The sequence below is a fragment of the Triturus cristatus genome, chromosome 5_2 (genome assembly GCF_964204655.1).
Source record: "Triturus cristatus chromosome 5_2, aTriCri1.1, whole genome shotgun sequence".
NCBI classification, from domain to species: Eukaryota; Metazoa; Chordata; class Amphibia; order Caudata; family Salamandridae; genus Triturus; species Triturus cristatus.
In genome coordinates, this window is record NC_140588.1 from 891,216,632 (window position 1) to 891,237,678 (window position 21,047).

Sequence of the window (21,047 nt, forward strand, 5' to 3'; positions counted from 1 at the left end):
AGTTTAGGCCATTTTGATACTAAGAAGAGAACAATGCTCACCACTGATGCTAGTTTGGCTGGTTTGGGTGCGGTATTATCCCAGGTTGACAATGGTGTTGACAGAGTTGTTGCTTTTGCTTCCCGTGCTTTAAGGAAAGCGGAACAACAATATTCTTGTATTGAGAGGGAGGCACTTGCGATTGTTTGGGCAATCATGCATTTTAAATTTTACCTCTGGGGCATTCCTTTTGTTGTTAAATCAGACCATCGCCCATTAGTACAAGTTTTTTCTTGCATGGAAAGTGACAGATTGACTCCTAGGCTGAAACGTTGGAGTGAAGGTTTGGAGGAATTCAATTTCCAAGTACAGTATCTTACTGGATCCTCGAACGTAGCTGCTGATTGTTTGTCTCGATTGCCTTTACAGGCACATGATGATTTTGTTGATGTTGAACCTCCTTTTTCCATCTCTTGGGTTAAGGAAGCTTCTATTTCTCAAGAAGAATGGACTGAGGCTATCTCGAATGATTCCCTTTTTTCTAATATTAAGGATTTTATCATAAAAGGATGGCCTGATAATTGCAAGCATGTGGTTCAAGACCTTTGTCCTTTTTGGTCCATTAGGAATGAGCTTACTGTGTTAGATGGAGGATTAATGAGAGGTAGTAGGTTCATTCCTCCTTTGTCATTAAGACTGAAATTGATCAATTTAGCTCATGAGGGGCACCTAGGGAGGAGTCTCACTAAGGCACGCCTGAGGGAAGGTATTGGTGGCCGTGCATGGATCACCAAGTGGAAGCAGTAGTTAAAGATTGTCATCTATGTTCGTCAAATGATAAGTCAAAAGTTGTGAGCAGTGCTCCTTTGTCTCCGGTTGAAGTTCCTAGTGAACCGTGGACAAAGTTAAGGTTGGATCTCATGGGTCCATTTGATTTGCTGGCGCCCTCTGAGAAATTTGTTATTCTTTTGGTGGATTACACTTCTAAGTTGGTGTCTACTAAATGTGTGAGTAATGTCAACACAAGGGTTGTTGTGGAGTTTTTCAAGGAGGAATTTTCTCGTGAAGGTCTTCCAAAATATCTTATCACTGACAATGGGGTGCAGTTTGTATCTTCTGAGATGGGGGAATTTTTGGATGATGTAGGTATCACTCATCTTAAGACAGCTCTCTATTCTCCTCAGGCCAATGGGCTTGCTGAGCGTATGAACCGTGTGGTCAAGGGGTGTGTACAAACTGCGTTAGACACTAAGACTCCCCTAAAGGATGTTTTGCGTGATACTTGGTGGGCTCATCGCACGACGATTAACCATGTCATTGGTAATTCGCTTTTTTTTCTTCTGCGGGGCAGACATGCCAAGTCCAAGTTGAACCCTACTTGGTTTCCTCCTAATGTTTTGACCTTTGGGGACGGGGAGGAGGTGGAGAAGAGAATTAATTCTTACCAAATGGAATATAAAAAACATTTTGATTACAAGAATGGTGTTAGGTCCAAATTGTGGAATGTTGGTGAGTGGGTTTTGGTCAAGAAACCCAGATTTTCTAAAAAAGGTGTGTCTGAATTTATGGGTCCTTTTAGGATTTCTGCTATTCATAAAAATGTGGTTACAATGCAAAATGGATGTAAGTGGAGTATGTCTAGGTTGGTGAAGTACACAGGGCCAGATCCTACTTTGGGCCCTGATGCTGGTAATGTCTCACATTTTGACCAATCTGGTACGAATTTCTCCCAAAGTCCTGTTAATTGCCCTGGTACCTCAATTTTTCCTGTTCCCAGGCACGTACAACCAAAGAGGATCTCTCGAAGACAACATCACGTCCCTGCGTAGTTTGATGATTTTTATTTAGGTTAATGTATTTTATCTTTTCTTGTTCCCTTTGTGTTTTGTATTTTCTATATTGTGTGTAAAGGGGATGTGTTGTAATCTCGTGCATGGTGTTCTTTACTGGAACAGAGACTCTCGTGGTATGTTCTGGTATCCATGGGGATATGTTGAGAGGCAGTTGAGGTGGCGAACACGGAGGGGTAACAACCACTTGTTGTTGGTGGTGCTTCACGCTAATAAACTACATTTACTTCATCGGAAGAGTTTGACCAATTATTCAACAGCAGTCTTTGAAGGAGGCCCATTTGGCGGATCTGATGAGGTGATGGTGTCTGTGGGTGACGTTCTTGTGGGCTGTGTAGCTGTCCGGTATTCATTTAAGGAGCCAGTTCTTCTCTAGTTTTCGGCAGGTTTGCTTGGAGGCCTGGAGGTCTTCAGTGAACCAACTGGCTTTCTTGCTGGTGTGGCTGTTGGAGGGTTTCTTGAGCAGGGCGAGGGTGTTGGCGCAGTCGACGATCCACTGTCTTAGGTTGCGGGCGGCGGTGTCGGGGCGGTGGGGTCGGCGGGTGGGCTTTGGGTGAGGCTGGTGGTTAGCTGGTCTTCGGTGACTTTGCTCCAGCAGCGGCTAGGCATCTGTTGGGTGCGGTGGTGCGTGGTGGGTTTCTGGAAGGTGAAGTGGATGCAGCGATAGCCGGTCCAGAGGAGTTCGGTGGTGTGGTTGAAGGAGACGTGGGGGCTTGCGGAGAAGATGGGGTGAAGCGTGTGTCCGGCGGAGTGGGTGGGTGTTGTGATGAGTTGTCTGAGTCCGAGGTTGGCTAGGTTGTCGATCAGGGTGGTGGAGTTGGTGTAGTTGTTGTTCTCGAGGAGGAAGTTCAGGTCCCTGAGGAGGATGTAGTCTGTGGAGGCGAGGGCGTGTGTGCTGACGAGGTCGGCGATGGTGTCGCTGAACTGTGGTCGGAGTCCGGGGGGGTCTGTAGACAAGGGTTTCTCTGAGGGTGGTGTTGGGGTCGGTGTGGATCTGGAAGTGCAGGTGTTCAGCAGTGCTGAGGGTGTCGTCGGTGTTGGTCGAGACTCTGAGAGTGTTCCTGTGGACGATGGTGATCCCTCCGGGTGATCTTGTAGCCTTCCGTGGCTATGGCGATGTCGGGTGCCGAGGAGAGGGTTCAGCCAGGTCTCCGTCAGGAAGGCAAAGTCTGGGGTGGTTGGGTCGCGTAGGTCTCAGAGTTCGACGGCGTGTTTGCGGGTGGAGCGGGTGTTGAGAAGAATGCATCTGAGGTAGTTGGCGACACAACTCCAGCAATGCATGACTTTTGCATCAACAGATGCGTCAGAATTTCTGACGCCATTTTCAATCCTTGCGCCATGGTGCATCAATAATGGCGCGAGAGTTTCTCAGGGTGGTGCAGGGAAAGTGGCGCATCTTTACAGATGCGTCACTTTCTTGTAGATCTGCCCCTAAATCTTTAAATCAGGCTTTGACCGAGGAGCCATATCTTTACCTTTAATCGAGATGCTAAGAAGAAAATAAGAGAGAGATAAGGTAAATGGGGAAATGGAGAAGGACTGCAGAAAAGAGGCGCCAAATTAAAGAATAATTTAGATTTTTACTAAATGCCAGGAAATGCCAGGAAGGTAGATTGACTATCTAGATGTTTGGGTAAGGCATACCAAGTTATGACTGTTGGCATGGATTGTCTTGAAGCTTGCCTGCTCCAGAACTCCAGTGTAAGAGATGATTGGCTTCTTTGGCAAGTAAACAACCTGAAATAAGAGAGCCTGCTTGCAATGTAAGAAGGTTTTTGATCATGGTGAATACTGAATGTAAACAGGCTGGTCTAAAATTAATTCAGGATTCCAGGAGGAGCCAGTGAATATACCTCAGGACCATGGTAAAAATAGTAAATTACTTAGTGCCAGAAGTGAGGATATGGATGGTGAATTAAAATGAGTGGTTTGTGATGGATTTTGGTAGGCCCTAGAAGACTGCACTTCTGAATCAATGTCGAAGACAATTTGAGCTTCCATAGAGGAGCGGAAGATAGATGTCTGATCTTCCTCATTAAGCACAGTTGTTCATGGTGTTATATGACTGTGTGATAACTATTTAATGAAATGGTAATAAAAAACATACAGTCACCAGGAAGGGTGGATGAGCATTTGCACACAAAGGTAAAGCGCTCATGATCACAGAGTACATTATGTCTCCCGCTTTGCAGAACACAACAGCATTTAATTTCAGTTCTATCTAAAAGATTCATGCAATTATGCATAACATTTTAGCAACTAGAATCAATAAAAGTAAGATGCACTGGAAACATTGATCACTTGGTACTGTATAGGTCAAGCATATTCATGCAGGTAAGATCAACTCATTTGCTCAAAAAATCAAATATGACCTTTCCAAATCTTCCCTCATTGAATCAGGATTTGGAGATGTTTCTAAACCAATTTCCACCAAGTGAGAATGATGCATTTTCTGTAGTCAAAGTGGCGTGGTAACAACCAGGAAACTGGAAGGTATGATAATGTCAGGGGAGGAAGTGGCCATTGATAATGCTTGAAAAAAAACCAAACCCAGAACTTTACAGGTATTCACAATAATTTTGCATGACTAGTCACATTCTAGAAATGAACCTAAATAAAAATGTTTCAGTGTCAGAAACGATACACAAAAGCTTGTTATTTCTTAGCAGCAGAAGTGAAATGAAATTGCCCCCTCACCCCTTTTCCAGGAGATGAGACGCAGAAATAATATACGTGTGTATAGGAACTCCCAGTGGACTGTCCGCAACAATAAATATGGTTGTGCAGGAGCCTGCATGAAAATGTACTATTTGCTGTCTGAGGACTGAAGTAAAACTATGCAATTTATCAACGATTGGATTTATGATTTTAAAAAAATAGAAACTTTTTGAATTGGCTTCTTTGTGTGCTCAGGACACACTACTATGAACTTGAACTAATAAATGCTAAAAGCATTTTTTCTGTACTAAAACAAAGCATTGACTATGTCTGCGAGCACCTTCCCACACTCCAATAGAAAAGGTATATATTTGCAACGCTGGTTTGATGCATGTGGAATAAATATAATCATGTCACTAACACTCTAACCTCTGAATATTTGGCGCTCTCCTGCTCTCTCCTTGTCACGCAACAGACCATGGCAACATTTGGTGCTGTGCTGCACTGCCTTTTTTGCATTTGTTTTTGCATGTTTTTGCATTTTTGTTGGCATCTTCATAAATCTGACCCAAAGTGCGCTACATGATTACCACCAGTAGCCCAAACCACTACAACGTTTGGACTTCACAATGCAACAAATGCAAGTCAGAGTTGTAAACAACACATGTAAAGATGACTTCAAAAATCATACCGAAATGCAAATATGCTACAGCGTAAAAGACTTCCAGCAATGTAAAGAAAATATCACATATTTACTTACGAGGAGTCCCTTCTGCCATTTCCATTGCAGTGATTCCCAGTGACCACAAATCACTCTGCAGAAAGAGAAATATTGAAACATAAGTTCAACGAGCCTGCACGGCAAGTCTCAATTGATGCTGCAAAAAACAAGTTATCATTGAAAATGGCATGATGGATATTTACATTTTTTCATAACTTTTTGTTGAGCTGAGTTGTTCCAGTGTTATGTACAACATCTGGAGATGTTCTGTCTTTTAATGTACCAAACGTGAAATCCACCTAGGAGTAGTTTTTAGGTGTACATAGTGAGAATGCAAGAGATGACATAAGGATTCTGAAATTGTACATACATTGCCCAGCGCCTAAAGAGTCCCGGACAGGCAAAAACTACTAAAGTTTCAATTATAAGGCAGAAAAGCCTCTGTTCTGAGGTATAGCTTTTAATAACTGTCCTTGTGAAGCATACCTAGAAGTGACTAATCCCAGTAATAAAAAAAGAGTCAGATTTAAGGTTCTCTGTCTGGCACACAGAAAACTGCATGGAGCAGGATCAGAATATCTCAGATAATGTAGGTGGAATCGACAGAAAACTGCATGGAGCAGGATCAGAATATCTCAGATAATGTAGGTGGAATCGACAGAAAACTGCATGGAGCAGCATCAGAATATCTCAGATAATGTAGGTGGAATCAATCAAGAAGACGATCTGCGGTGTGCCACCTCAAATTCAGTCTCTGTTTCAAAAATTAAGGCTTCCTGGCACATTTGAAGCCTTGTTTATTCCACATACCAGCTCAGCCTTTACACCTCAAAAGGCAGTCTAATCTATAGCTTTTGAAAACAGCTAAAGTCCTGGTTGTTCATTCTTTCATTATAATTGTTTCTGTTTTTTTCGTCCCTCGAAATCCCCTCTGACCCAGCCCCACCGCCCCACTGATGTTACCTGCATGGACCGTGGCTGCACGGCTCTCAGGTTTTGTCTCAGGGGAATTTTAGTGCAAAGATGCCAAAGGGCAACTGTGAGCTTTAGAAATTCCATATCATATCAATATCCAGTCATAGACTCTATTCCTCAACGAGCCCAGCAGGTCACCACCCCTGTGATGGCCTCCAATCATAGTTAGTCACAATTTGCGACCTGCAACATAAATATTCATGAGGTAGATTAAATTGCAACTCACTAAAATTTGGATTTTTAAGAACCGACCCATTAATACGTTAGTTCGTAAAAACCTTTACTGCCTATAAAATAATGGTCGTAATTTGCAGCTAGTATTTCGTGATGAGATATTCGTACATCTGGCCATAGAGTCCCATACGTCCAAGGCCAATTGGTCACATGATAATGTACTGGATCCACTCTGAGATTTGAACTGCTTTCTCAACAGGTGCATAGCTCACATTTCCTATGTTATGAGTGCAGTCTGAAAATTGTTGAGTCAATCAAAAACTTGGAGTGCCGTACTGAAATGTAGGGCAAACCCAGGGCACAATGAGCAAGTATGACAGCAGGATGGATTCAAATACTCAAACCCATCATAGCAGCTATAGCAGAGTGAAACTCCATAACCTAATACAGAAAGTATGACATTTTGTTTTTCATAAACCACGTACCATGAGACCCTACCTGTATTGGGAAACTACGACCACCGTGATGACAGCACTGATCCCCAGGCCACCACCACCACTTTCCAAATCTACATCAGGCAACTAACAACACAATATAATGATATGCAGACGATACACTCAAAACTGAACATTTCTCACATCTAAGCGAAGACATACCATACGTCACGCTGACAACATAACACCACAAATGGAAAACACAGCATAGCACAAATATACTTTAACCAGAGCCCACAAAATGTACATAAAATGCACCTAAATGGCAATAATTTACAAAATAGGTCCTGAAAATCTGACATACTTCCAGCTATCGTAGATTTATATGGGACAATCCTGGACTGCAGTAATCCATATATCAGACTGAAAAATATACATATCTTTGTGAGCCAGTAATCTCTACTTTCCTTGTAGAATTAGGAGAGCAAACCTAATCTGTGAGCTTTTTTCTGTTTCAAATTGTTTTATTTTCCAATCTTTTCATTTAGCTCAACATTTGGATGCACACTCCCTGGATAGTATATTTGTATTATTACGTACTCATAAATATATGAAGCTCATAAATTGAATTTTGATTGTTTTTTCACATTCTCTTTTATGTTTTCTACATGGGTTATATGCTTCCTTGTACAATTAAAATCCACAAACATTGGTGTAGGAATGTGGTTCCAGTCTTTGGACCACATTCTAGGTCCATAGGTGTATCAGAAACTCTATACCTCTAAGTATTGTTCCAAAGAGCTAAGGTGAATCCTGCCTCCTGGTCCTCCTTGATATATCAGGTGCTTTCGCTATGATGAATAACTCCACTCTCATGAAATCCTGAAGGACAGAATGAGTCTGAATGCTTCAGTTCCTGGCTCTTTCTAGGCATTCTTGGAAAAACATTCTCAATGACTAAATGAAGTCAACTGTTCATCCACCAAAGGTTTCCCCAAGGTTCAATTTTCTTTCCTACTTTCTTCAGCTTATACACAGTGCCTCTTCCCTCCGTTCTAAACCACTCGAACATCCATATCACTTTCATGTTTAATGACGCTCAGATTTTTCTGAAAATTTCCTCCCTTAAGAATGCAGAATTCAAGGTGCAAATACTTGATCAAATTATAACAGGGATGCCATACTGTTATCTTAAATTGAACCTACTCTAAATATCTCCACTTTAACCGTTAAATCCTAGATTAAACTTTGCTCAATGCACTCACATTTCTAACTGCAGCCTTCCATTGTGGAATGTACTACATTTCTTTGGTTTAATCATAGAAAGGAACCTTAACCTCCAAGCACTCATCAAATCATAGGCTAAAGAGGCACAAATTAAACTCATACTACGTTGAGGACTTAAATCTTTCCTCTTATATGTGGATTACAAACAAGTAATTTAATCCCTTGTGGCTATCACATATGACTGCGTAACACCCTACTAATAGGTATTCACAAACCAGATTTGCTCTTCTTAAAGAAGCCTTGCATGCTATTTCCAGGTTGGTCACAGGATCTCAAATGCCCGACCAGATCATCTTCAATTCTTGTCCCATTATCCCACTGAAGCGGCTTCCATTAGAGGAAACGAGTAGCTACAAGCTAGAATGCATCACACACAAGGCACTTCAGTCTGGAATCCTGAACTATCTTTCCCAGATCCTTGCCAGCTCGGGCCGAATCCCCACACTCAGCGCCCTAGCACACTTCTTACTGAAATACCAGCCTTAGGAAGTCAAAACTCTATATAACGATGCTTCATAGGAAGCACACTCTGCATGTGTGATATATTTATATTTATTTATCATAATAAAAGTATCTTATTGTTACATATCTTTATGTTGGCGTGTTTGTCATTTCATTAATTGCAACTGTCATCAAATTATAAATTGCTCCTATCATTAGAGCAATTGTTGAATATGTATTTCATGCATTTACAGCACCACCCTCCATTAATAATAGTGTCTTTATTTAGACATGCATCCTGCTTTAAGTGACCTCTGGCAATGACTTAGAATGAACTTGCGTCATGCAAAAGTTAACTACAATTATGGCTGTTGCTCCCTCCGTATTAACATTAGTGGTACCTCTCTTTGTGTTATTAATGCTGCTAAGATTGATTTTATATATGCCCTTGCTATCATTTAATTAATTGCCCCAATATCCTATCCACAGTTCCCTCCTTTATCCTGGCATTGGTTTAATGCATAAAAATCTATTGCAGCCACCATCATTGGTTTAATAATTTCCCATCTTTTATAACATTAGTTTAAGGAATAATCAGATAATTAATTGCCCTCCCACATTTCATTAGCCGACCACGCAATTGTATATTTCGTTGCCACAAATTCATTCCGTCCTTTGCCCTATAATTGTTTCACCTCTCATTCCATGAGGGTATCGGGTTGCTCCTATAATGTATTTAATAACCATCCTGTCATATCCTTAGCTTCCCATTTCAAATGGCAGTTTCTTCCGTTCATGACATTCATTACTCCACCATCTCTTTAATTGTCATCTTTTAATTTTATTAGTTAACAATGTTATGACTTTGTCATACGTGATGTGTATGTCTGACCTACATGCAGAAATTGCTTGATTTGCTACTACAAGGTGTTCACAGAAGTCGATCTTATAGTCACAAATCATGTTACTCATGTTAACATTGCCCAACAAATGCATAATATTGTGCATGACTAAATCTCAGTGATGGGGTGGGAAGTGAATGTTCCTGGTCGTGGTTTTTCTGGAAACTTCGAGAAAACCTACAACTCTCGAGCTGTGGGCATTCTCATACTGTTCTCCGTCCCACCATGGAAATGGGATTTTTTCCTGTCAAGGGCAGGAATCAATCCCATTCCAGGATGGGAACAAGAACTTAACATCCCAAAGTTAGTCAAAGATTTTCCCAATGTAGCTAAAGAGAGGACATAAAAATTCTGCCACTGCTCAAAAGCACCGGCACTTCTGAATGCATTACTGCACAATACCTTAGAGAAAGTGCTTCTGACGAAAAGAAAAAAGGAATTTACAAATCCTTTCCAGGTTTACATCTCAACAGCTGCAGCCGGCACGGGTTTCACGGTACAACCGGGAATGGTTTCATGAATTTTAGAAATGAGTAATTCTATGACCAGGCGAGGTTATAAAAACATTTACTAATTTCTTTGTGAATTAGGCCCAAAGTCCTTTACACGTCTTTTAGTAAAAATTAAAAAAAGTGCCCGAACACCTTGCTCTTCTTGATTCATTTGGTAAATGGGACTCATGCACATTACATAGATATTGTAAGTGACAGAGGAGCTCCGTTATGTCCTTTTCGTGTTCATTTGGGAGTTCTTTATTCCTTGTCTGGATTTAGGAGGATTCAGTGAATACTTGGAAAAAGAGAACAGGAGAGCCCGGTGCTTGTGAGGGTGTGTCAGGACTAGGAAAAGATGCTGATGCAAAGTTTCCCGGGTTCAGGTGAGAACAGCTAACCCATCCCAAAATGTATCCTTGCACTCAGGTACTTGTAGCTCAAAAATGATAACTGATTAAATCCACGATGCGCAGGTCAAACATCTGGACCAGACGCGCCCTTTCAGCTCCTCACAAGCAAACCTGCGAACAATGAACTGTCTGCTGATGCTTGCAGTGTTTCCCCAAAGTCATGTATTGGGTCTGACCGTCACAGCGTGGAACCTATGGCCAGGGGCACTGGAATTATGCAGCAGGAGAGGGACACATTATGCGGCAGACTCAAGTTAATTATGCAGCAAGAAAAAGCTAATTATGCAGCACTACGCGGCACAAAGTGTGATTACTTCAGTATTACTTCATTATTTTGTTATTTGTAAACTTGTTAGCACTGTCTGGGCATTAGTCGCACCTCTTTAGTACCAGTTCAACACCCAAATCTAGCAATCACCTGAAGATAAGTGGCCAGTCGAAGTTTGCAGATTTGCTTCCACAGCGCGGCAACACAAAATGTGTTTTGCTAAAAACTGCAGATTATGCAGCAGATGATGGATTATGTGGAAAACACGACAAACCTATAAATATGCGGAATTCGCCTCGGTCACACAACCGCATAATTTAAGTGGCTCCGACTGTCGTATCCGGCAGGTCCATGGTGAGGACGTGAGTAGTTTTCCATATGAGGCACGTCTTTCCATTTGAAGAGGTTGGGTCCTGGAGGAGTCCATACAGCAGCTCCTGCACGCGCTCCTGCGCCCTACGTAAGAGCAGGGTTTGAGGAAGCTGAAGAAGTGTGAGCTGCGCTGCCTAATGCTGTCTCTCGTTGCGATCAGTCGCCTCTTGTCATGTATTCCAAACCTGTAATGCTGAGCAGAGACTGAGAGCAGCGAGAAGGGGGCCTCCAGCAGCACAGCTCGCGCTGCATCTTCTCGGTGTGACGCAGGGCCAGGCAGCGCAGCTCGAGGTTGCTGCGAGTGAGCCATCGCTACTTTTGCAGCCTCAGTCCCAGAACTCCACGGCGTCACTAATAACCTGTAATAATTTATTTCAGGCGACTAGGGACGTATCTTTCTTATTACAAGCATGTTATGATATCAAAACCCACTTGTAATAGGAAAATAATTGTGTTATTTTAATAGGGAAATTATACGTTCCCAGCATTATCCTCTAATTATGGTGGCAGTGCAAAGAGAAGTAAACTGATTACAAGCCACTAATAACTTAAAGCCTTGTTCTCAAAGGTATTTCTGCGCCTAAGTGAGAAGCAGCACGCTCAAATCCGCTTTCTAACTCAAATAAGTGAATTTGTCCTGTAAGAGGAGTATTTTCTGTATCAGCAAATCTACCCAGAGGCGTGTTTGCGGCTGTTTCCGCAAAGGACACCCGCCGCGCTTAGTGAACAACAACAAAAATGCCAATCGGAGGGTCTTCTCAAAGTTTTGTCAGGTAGCTTCAGGTCCTAAAAAGTGTCTAGAATTTTACTCCTTTGAAAGACAGGAGTAAAACCGTTCACATACATGTGCCCCACAATTGGTGGGGTATATGCCAAAGAGGTCGGCTGTGGGATGGGACATTATTTTGCCAGTAGAATCATCAAAGAAGATTCAGGGCCTGATTCAAAAAGAGTTTTGCTATAAGAAGGTGTGACCTACTCTTGTGGTAGTTCTGGTTACTTCTGAGTAAGGCAGGAGTAATAACGCAGCAACAGAAGAGTAGATTACAGCAAAGTCCTTATGGATTGGTCCCTTATTGTGTCTCATGACATTATCGCATGTAGGACATTTCACAGGCATATTTGTCTACACAAACTTTTTTAAAAATCACATGAGTAGTCCTGGGAATGTCCATTTGGGAACCTTGAGAAGTGGAAAAACAGGTGGAAATTTACTCTAAAAGGATGAATGTCTTTGTCATTACATTTCTAGCAGATTTTGAGAACCAGCCTGTAAGAAAGAGCCCATACACAATAGGTGATGATTTCAGAGCAGCTTTATTGATGAGACCTCGCCCACCGCGCCCTGACCAACTGCCGGACTCTAACTGACTCACTTAGAAGATGTCGCTTCCCCCGCCAAGGTTCCATGATGCTTGTGGGATCAGCACTCTGACCCAAGATCCCACTCTCTCTTTCCCTTTTTGGGAAGCATACCCATAGGCAGAAGAGGGAGACAAAGAACATATGTGAGCACCGTAAAGATTGAGGGGAAACCTCGGAACATAAGTAGGTACAATAACTTGAGTTTAAGGGGAAGCAACAGGTGAATAGGAAATTTCAATACATTTGAATACTATCTACCTGTCATCCGGAACTAAATGAATTTCACTATTTGTAGTTACTTAAATATGCCGGCCCGTTACTAGACTGACCACTTTTCCGAAATAACCACTGATCCAACGATTGCATGATCTGTTGCTCTTGAAACTTACCTTGCATACTACAGCAACATCCTCCACTGATCCAACGATTGCATGATCTGTTGCTCTTGAAACTTACCTTGCATAGTACAGCAACATCCTCCACTGATCCAACGATTGCATGATCTGTTGCTCTTGAAACTTAACTTGCATACTACAGCAACATCCTCCACTGATCCAACGATTGCATGATCTGTTGCTCTTGAAACTTACCTTGCATACTACAGCAACATCCTCCACTGATCCAACGATTGCATGATCTGTTGCTCTTGAAACTTACCTTGCATACTACAGCAACGTACTCCACATTCCCAGACACCTTGTACTTTTTTGCTCTAGGAACAGTGACAGCCAATTAAAGTTCTATATCCTGCCGTCATCAGTTTTGATTGCATTCTTGAAGGTTGTAACTTCTTTCATGGGTTTGGGGAATTTCGACCACTGTGCACAATGAACAGATGCACACATTTCTATCAGGTCAGCCACAGAAATGGAAATGGTTTAAAAGGCATATTTGCAGTGGCGGCTCCTCCGCTAAGACAGAGTAGTGTCGCCCCACTAAGCAGGCCAACAAGAAAAAACAATGATAATAACTAATTTTTATTATCATTCTATTTTCCGTCCTTGCTCAGCAGGGTAGGGACGGGGCGGAGCTGCTCTGCTCAGAGCAGGTAGGAGGGGTTTGCCCACTCCAAATGCGCAAAACGCTTAGGCCGGCCATCTCGGGCCAGCCAAAACGTAATGCACATTTTGCTTGTCCTGCACCAGGCTGCATTACAGCCTGTTGCAGAACATGCCCAGGCTCCCATTCCCTGGCTGAGCGCCAAACCATAGCGCTCAGACCAATCGCAACGCTGCATTGGAGTGTTGTGATTGGCTATGGTGAGCCTGGTAGATGGGTGCTTCCTGCCCTGGAAGCGGGCAAAGAGGAATGAGAGGCAGCGGCTGTGACAACAGGTAACTGTTGTTTTTTCATTCCCTGCCCCGGCGACCCGACCCCCGGCCATTAAATACCAGCTGCTGATGGAGCAGGGTTTTTTTCTTTAAAACCGAATACCTGTTTCATTTCCGCATGTTATAATTAAAAGTACTACTGATTAATCATTAATTACAAAAGAGATGATAAAGTCTTGCCAAACCAACCTTATTAACAAGAGAATTACACGTGGGAATGCTATTGCATGGCTACAATAATAAGTGAACTAAGTTGGTGAGCAAACTGACAGAAATCGATGTTGCTTATGTAATGTTATTGTGTTTGCGCTTATAATTAATATGCATTAATGGCTTCTGATGTCGCAAATGGCTAGATAAATACATACACATAAGGGTATTAGCAGGGGAATAACACTGTATAATCATTTCCGTGCAATAATTCTGTTTTATGTCTTATTTCATTTAAGTTGGCCATTGTGGCCTACCAGAAAATGGCTACCACCCGCAGCCTGCATTCGAGTTGATGGAAATTTTTGCAAGGAAGCTTCGCGCTGTCTGTGACCTTGCCCACTCGACAAAACTGAAAAGCCATGACCATGATGACAAATCCAGGACGGATGCCAAGAGCCCCTGAACATGAAATTTGTATCGAATACGAATGCTGAACTTATGAACTGATGATCCCACCACTGGGATACAAATTATCTTAAAAAGACATCCGTAGAAGTATCGAATTAGTCATGGACATTCAATTTTTCTATTCATTATTTGGGACAATCTAAGTGTGAGAAAATCTCGCACTGTATCGCAAATGTACCAAGAGGACATTATTTCCGCCATTTCATCCGTTCTGAATATTAAAATGTAACATTACAGAATGTAAATTTAGTATAAATATTAGTAGACTAGAGAGGTCTAGCACCACTTCTTCCCGAACTGATGATCCGAGGTCCCTATACTGACGGAGAGGACGGTGACTCTACATGACGGCTAGAAACCTTGGTGGAAATACTGAGGACCGGTTCTGACTTAGGATCTGACATTTAGACAGAATAGGTAAATATGAGAGAAATGAATTTGCATTTAATTGGCTTTTCCTAAAATTTTAGATAAACAAATATTCTGTTTGAATCTCTGTGTCGGGGGGTTATTTTCTTGTCATGTTTATTGAATTTATTTACATATTCTTTGAAATCTTTTCGTCAGATTTATAAGCAACTAGTTGGTCGCATTGACCTCAAGGTATATGCAGATTGGTTAGGTATATCAGAAAGTGTTTCCCCTTATACATGGCACGGATAAGAGTGGTAGGATGAATGTTGGTGTAATGGGCCCCACCAGCGTGTGATGTGTGTGTGCGTGTGTGACTGTGAGATCACTCCGTCCGTGGAAGTAGAGGGGATTCGGAAGCTCTGATCTGCACCAGTTTCTTGGTAGCAGAATGATGGTTAACTATTGTCTTGATCTGGCGAAATTGCGTGTATATAGGCTTGTTGATTATTGATTGATATTTGTACTAACACTGTATGTTGAAGTTGTGTTGAGTTTTATGTATTGTGAACGGCTTCTGGGATGTAGGGAGTCGGTGACAGTTCCGTAGTAGGGCAGAGGGAGTGCTGCTCTCGGAAAAAGGCGGGATTGTTGGCCCTGTATGCAGACAGGGGAAAACGTGTGACGATTGAAGTTGCACGTCGCATTGTCTGGGTTCGATGAGGTAGCATCGCCGTGTGTTGCTATTAGAAACGTATTTTCTGTGTGAGAGAAGTGTATATGATAGTGAAGGTTATCTGTGAAGTTCTGGTCTTAGGTCTCAGGGATCCGTATGGTATTCCGTTAAAGCTTATCACTAAAGAGGTAATAGGTATTCTCTGAGCTTGTTAGAAGGACAGGGCAGAGGTAAGCGCTGCTTTGTTAACGTGTGATATAATTCTGTAGTAGGACAAACTGTACGCTGTTCTCGGGAAAGACAGAATTCTGTGTGGATGTACTACATTTTCTGGTGTGAAAGTGCGTGAATGAGAAGGCATTCTGGTTATTTGTGAAACTCTTAGGAGTATTCAGGAGAAAACAGTTAATTGGTGCTTGTTAGAAGGGTAGAGTAGAGGGATGTGCTACTTTATCAACGGAAGTAACGATTCTGTAGTAGGGCAGAGGTAAGCGCTGCTCTCGGGAAAGGCAGAATTCTTGTGGGAAAGGTCTTTTGCTGTTCTGTGGCTAGCGAAGCAGACAATGGAGATGTTTGTATGTTGTAACTAACAGACTCGTAGAAGTTGAAACAAAGTCTACCGAGTAGTCTTGTAAAGGAGGGGTAGACGAGAGAGACAGGGAGACAGGAGCAGAAGCTACTGCAGCGACTGCTGACGTCAGGGAGACCGCGCTGTAATTGGACAGTGGGTTAGAACAGTGGAAGCACGGTGATTGGTGCGTTGGTGTGAGTCGCGCTGGGATTCGTGGACTGAGTCAGTGACGCAGACGCTCCAGGATTGGTGCGTTGGTGTGAGTCGTGCTGGGATTCGTGGACTGAATTAGTGACGTAGACGCTCCAGGATTGGTGTGTTAGTGTGAGTCGCGCTGCAATTGGACAGAAGATCGTACAGTTGTAGAAAGAGCAAACAGCTTGTGGAAAATAAGAAAATGTATTACCACGCTGAGGAAAAGAAAAAGAAATCCTTGTTTAGTAAGGTTAAGACCTGGTTTGACAAGGATAAAGATATTGTGACTAGGGAAGGACAGTTACTTCCTCCGATAAGAACCCCCGCATCCTTCATGGTTGCAAAGTATCGGTATCATACCTGTATTTGGTTAGATAACTGGGTGAAGTATACAAAAGATGATGGAGTGTTAGCGTTCTCGGAACATGGCTCATTTAATCTGGCCATACTGAGGAATTTACGGGAGCAGATGATGAGCTTAGAGCCTCGGCCTAGGTCGACGCAGTTTGAGGCATTGACTGAATGGGAAGATGAAATGCATGAACGAGAAAAAAAGAGAGGTGGGGGTAGTTACAGGTACATGTTTGGGCGAAAGTATGATCGCGAAACCCATCATGACCGAATGAGAAGGTGGCGTGATGCCAGTATGGCCGAGGGATTATATCCTGTAAGAACAGCAGAGGAGTCAGAGGGAAGAAAGTGTACAGAGAAAGAACATAATATAGAACCCAGGAGATTTGGGGCAAATGAGTCTGATGATGATGTCTTAGAGGACATGCTCTATAAAAGACCACCCCGTATAGACGAGAACCAGAGGTAGGAACAGCAGTGACCCCGATGAGAGACACCCTGCGGATTATTAAAACAGAGGGTACCACCCCTGGGTTGAAAAGCAGTTGTTCTCTGGCGGAAAGAGAAAGAGAGAGAGATAGAGAGAGAGAAAGAGAGAGAGATAGAGAAAGAGACAGAGAGAGAGATAGAGAGAGAGAAAGAGAGAGAGAAAGAGCGAGAGAAAGAGAGATAGAAAGGGAGAATGAACTTGAGGATGAAAAGACCAGAGAACTAGCAAGAACTACCTTTGAACTAACAGAGAAAATCAGAGAACTGACTAAAAATCTTGAGGCAGTTACAGTGCCTGTGACAATAGGGCCGGTTATGCCGATTTTTGACAAGCAGAGGACGGGCGAAAGTGGTTTGACAGTACCATATGTGGGCAATAGATTGATTGTTCCTCCGGAGCGGGCAGAAATGAGAGCAGGAGAAACACAGTGGAGAACAGGAGAAAATCAATGGAGACATACCATATGTGGAGGAGAATTGAGTATGCAGACTAACTCAAGTTTGAATTCTGGATGTGTGGAAGGGAACAGAGGATCAATCTTAGAACCACAAAGAGTGACAGAACCAGGGGGTGCAGAAAAATCTGTGATAACTGCTGAAGATTTGAATGATTGGCTGAAGACTCTGCAGAGGAAAGAAAGAGAATCCCCGGGAATTGATGTAGCTAGGCTGCGTATGGAAATGGAAGAGATGATTGTAGTAACAATCCCTACAGAAACACTGAAAAATTATCAGGAAGGGGAGATCCTCTTCCTGTGCAAAAGCATCACATGGAGAGCAAAGAATATACATGACAGGTTGAAAGGAATAGCCAGTGCATTGGGAATTGACATGGACAAGGTAAAAGCTTCACAAAAGCCTTACCGAGTGGATTTTACAGATAAGGACATTGAGAATCTGAACAACGCAGGCCGAACAGGACAGATTAAGGAAATTATTGCCTTGCTAAAGAAATGGGGAGATGTAGAAAGATGGAAAGACAGATGGTACCGAAAGCGAGAGGATGGGGCAGATAGAACTTACTCGACATTCCCTCTGAAAGAAAAAGAGAAGGCAGTAACAGCTTACCCCATGAGAGAAATTCCAGGAGGTGGGTATGTACATGTCCCATGGACCAGACAGGATATTTTATCCTTTACAAATGATTTCCCTCGACTAAGGGAGAAGCCCGTTGAGTGGTATAGACAGGTCGACAGATTTGTGAAGTTGTCAAAAGTGCTGTGGATTGACCTGAATAGTTTGTTTGATATAATTGTACCAGCAGACCTGAGGGCAGAATGTAAAATAGTCATAGTCTGGCCCACTAAGGAATACCCGAGAGATCCAAAGACAGGAGCTCCAGATCCGGAGGTAATGAAGAAATATGAGCAGGTTATGGCCTTCTTGAAAAATAAGGTACCCCCCAAGGAAACAGATTGGGTTAAAATAGATCGAACACACCAAGAATTGAAAGAATCAGTCCATGCATATTATGAAAGACTAATATTAGCTTTCAAACAGTTCAGTGGAGATGAACATCTGGGTGACAAGGACCTGAGCCATTTTGTATAAAGATTTATGCATGGTTTGCTGCCGGAAATCAGTGAAATGATAAGGCAGCATACCGTAGACTGGCAGAGCAAGAAGATTGATGAGATTCTGAGACATGCAAAATACTTCAGTGATGACATTGAGGCAAAACAGAGGAAGCTAAAAGAAAAGGCAATGTGGGCACAGGTGAAAGTTGCAGAAAGACAGGAAGCTCAGTTGGTTGAACAAGCAAATAACCCAGGAAATAAAACCAGGTTTAGTTCAGGAAAAGGGAAAGGAAACATTGAAGAAGCGAAGAAAAAGTTCCCATGCCACAACTGTGGAAAATTAGGGCACTGGAAATCCGAGTGTAAGAATCCACCGTCTACTAATGATGACAATCCATCATTGAATTCACAGGTGCAGAGTGAGGGGTGTGGTCAGCATCGGCAACAGCAGAAAGCTGATAAGCAGCAGAATCAGGTGCCAAAATCACCCTTGCCGCAGAGAAGAGGATCCCAGAAGTACAGCCAAGAATCGGGGTTCTACGATGAAGAACAGGTAATCAAGCCAAAACGCGCATGCGCTGTTTCTCAGTACTGGCTGAAAAATGAGGGAAGCGACTCCGAGGGAGATTTCTGACGGTGCCGAAGAGAGGAGGAGGAGTGCTTACTTGGCGCAACTCTAGAAATAGACCAGGCAGGGCCTTTTGTAGATGGGAAAATTAATGGTGAAAGTGTTACTTTCTTAAATTGACACAGGAGCCACGAGATCAACTGTCAGGTCAGCTGATATAAAGAATCTTCCTCTCTCAGACGAAGCAATCCAAGTAGTTGGTGTGTCCAACACACAGATTAAAACACTACTTACTGAACCAGTAAGGGTTAGAATAGGGAAATTTTCAGACATGCACCGATTTGTGGTGTGTGACACAAGTCCTGTGAACTTGCTAGGCAGGGACCTGCTGCGCAAGATGAATTGCACTATTTTCTGTACTCCAGATGGAATAACCTTTGAAACACCAGATGAAGATGTTCTATACAGGATGACCATGGATAACAGGGAATGTGAGGCTTTGGGAACATATGCTATATTTAATCCAGATGCGTTACCCCCAGAATAGAAACAGACAGTGACAGCAGCAGTTTGGGATTTTACTGGAGAGGATGTGGGTCTGATGAGAAATGTAGATCCAGTAAAGATTACTGTAAAAGAGGGAGTGGCTTACCCAAACATACCGCAATACAGACTGACGCCTGAAATAATTGAAGGAACAACACCCATAATTGAGAAGATGATTCAGCAGGGGGTGTTAAGAGAAATATTGAGCAGCCCTGTAATTCACCAATAATGGGACTGAAGAAACCTAATGGAAAGTTCAGAATAGTACAGGATTTGAGAAAAATTAACAAGATTGTTGTGTCATGTTGTCCCATTGTGCCAAATCCATCAGTGATTTTGTATCAGATTCCCCATGATGCAGAATGGTATACTGTAATTGATCTGTGTCATGCTTTCTTTTCAATTCCATTGCATCATGACAGCCAGCCAATATTTTCTTTTAGATTTGGAAAGCGGGTTTTGGCATGGTGCCGAATTCCACAGGGGTATACAGAGAGCCCTTCAATATTTAATCAATTGCTGAAGAAATCTCTGGAAAGTCTAACAATGCCTGAAAATTCAGTCTTGGTCCAGTATATTGATGACCCGCTTGTGGCATCAAAAACCCGTGAAGCCTGTGAAGTAGACACCATTGCATTACTGAATCACTTGGCAGATGGAGGATTAAAAGTATCTCCAGCCAAATTGCAATTCTGCAAGAAAGAAGTCCAGTACTTGGGACATAACATCGAGAAAGGTCTGAGGAAAGTGACCATTGACAGGATTAAAATCATTAGAGGGATGAGAGCTCCAATGACACAGAGAGAAGTGAGAATGTTCCTGGGAATGGTGGGTTACTGTCGTCAGTGGATAAGTAACTTTTCCCTTATTGCCAAACCATTGATTAAATTGACCAAAAGTGAGGTGAAAGACCCATTAGAACTAAATCCAGAAGAAATGGCTGCATTTAGAGAGTTAAAGGACAGACTATGTGAAGCTCCTGCCCTAGGAATGCCCGATTATGAAAAGGAATTTGAGCTGTATTGTAGTGAGAGAAATGGATGTGCACTTTCAGTGTTAATCCAGAAACATGGACGCCTGAGGAGGCCAATTGCCTATTTCTCAGCAACTCTTGACCCAGTAGCTGTGGGTTTACAAGGTTGCCTGAAAGTAGTAGCTGCTACCTGCAAAAGTCTGGAACAAAGTGAGGGAATCATAATGGGATATCCTGTACGGGTATTCGTACCTCATGATGTGGCAATCCTTTTGACAAGGAGCCGGACACAGTTCATGTCTCATAGTCGGCTGACTAAATATGAGAAAGTCATTCTTGGTGCAACCAATGTAAGCCTGGAGAGATGTGTGAATGTGAATCCAGCGACACTGTTGCCTGATGCTGAATGTGTGGGAGTGAGAAATGAAGTTGATCATGACTGCCTGGATGTGCTTGATTACTGTACAAAACCAAGGCCAGATATAAGAGATCTTCCACTGACCGAAAGTGATCATGTGTTGTTTGTGG

The 21,047-nt window shown here is 42.6% G+C and overlaps 1 protein-coding gene across 1 annotated transcript in view; it reads right to left on the bottom strand.

The window, feature by feature from the left end:
* The window catches only part of NRK (Nik related kinase), a 1,057,838-nt gene that overhangs the window by 517,945 nt on the left and 518,846 nt on the right, over window positions 1-21,047 (bottom strand). The window contains exon 8 of the mRNA XM_085608036.1: window positions 5,248-5,302. Within this exon, the coding sequence (XP_085464162.1) occupies window positions 5,248-5,302 (55 nt within the window). The remainder of the gene's footprint in view (window positions 1-5,247; window positions 5,303-21,047) is intronic.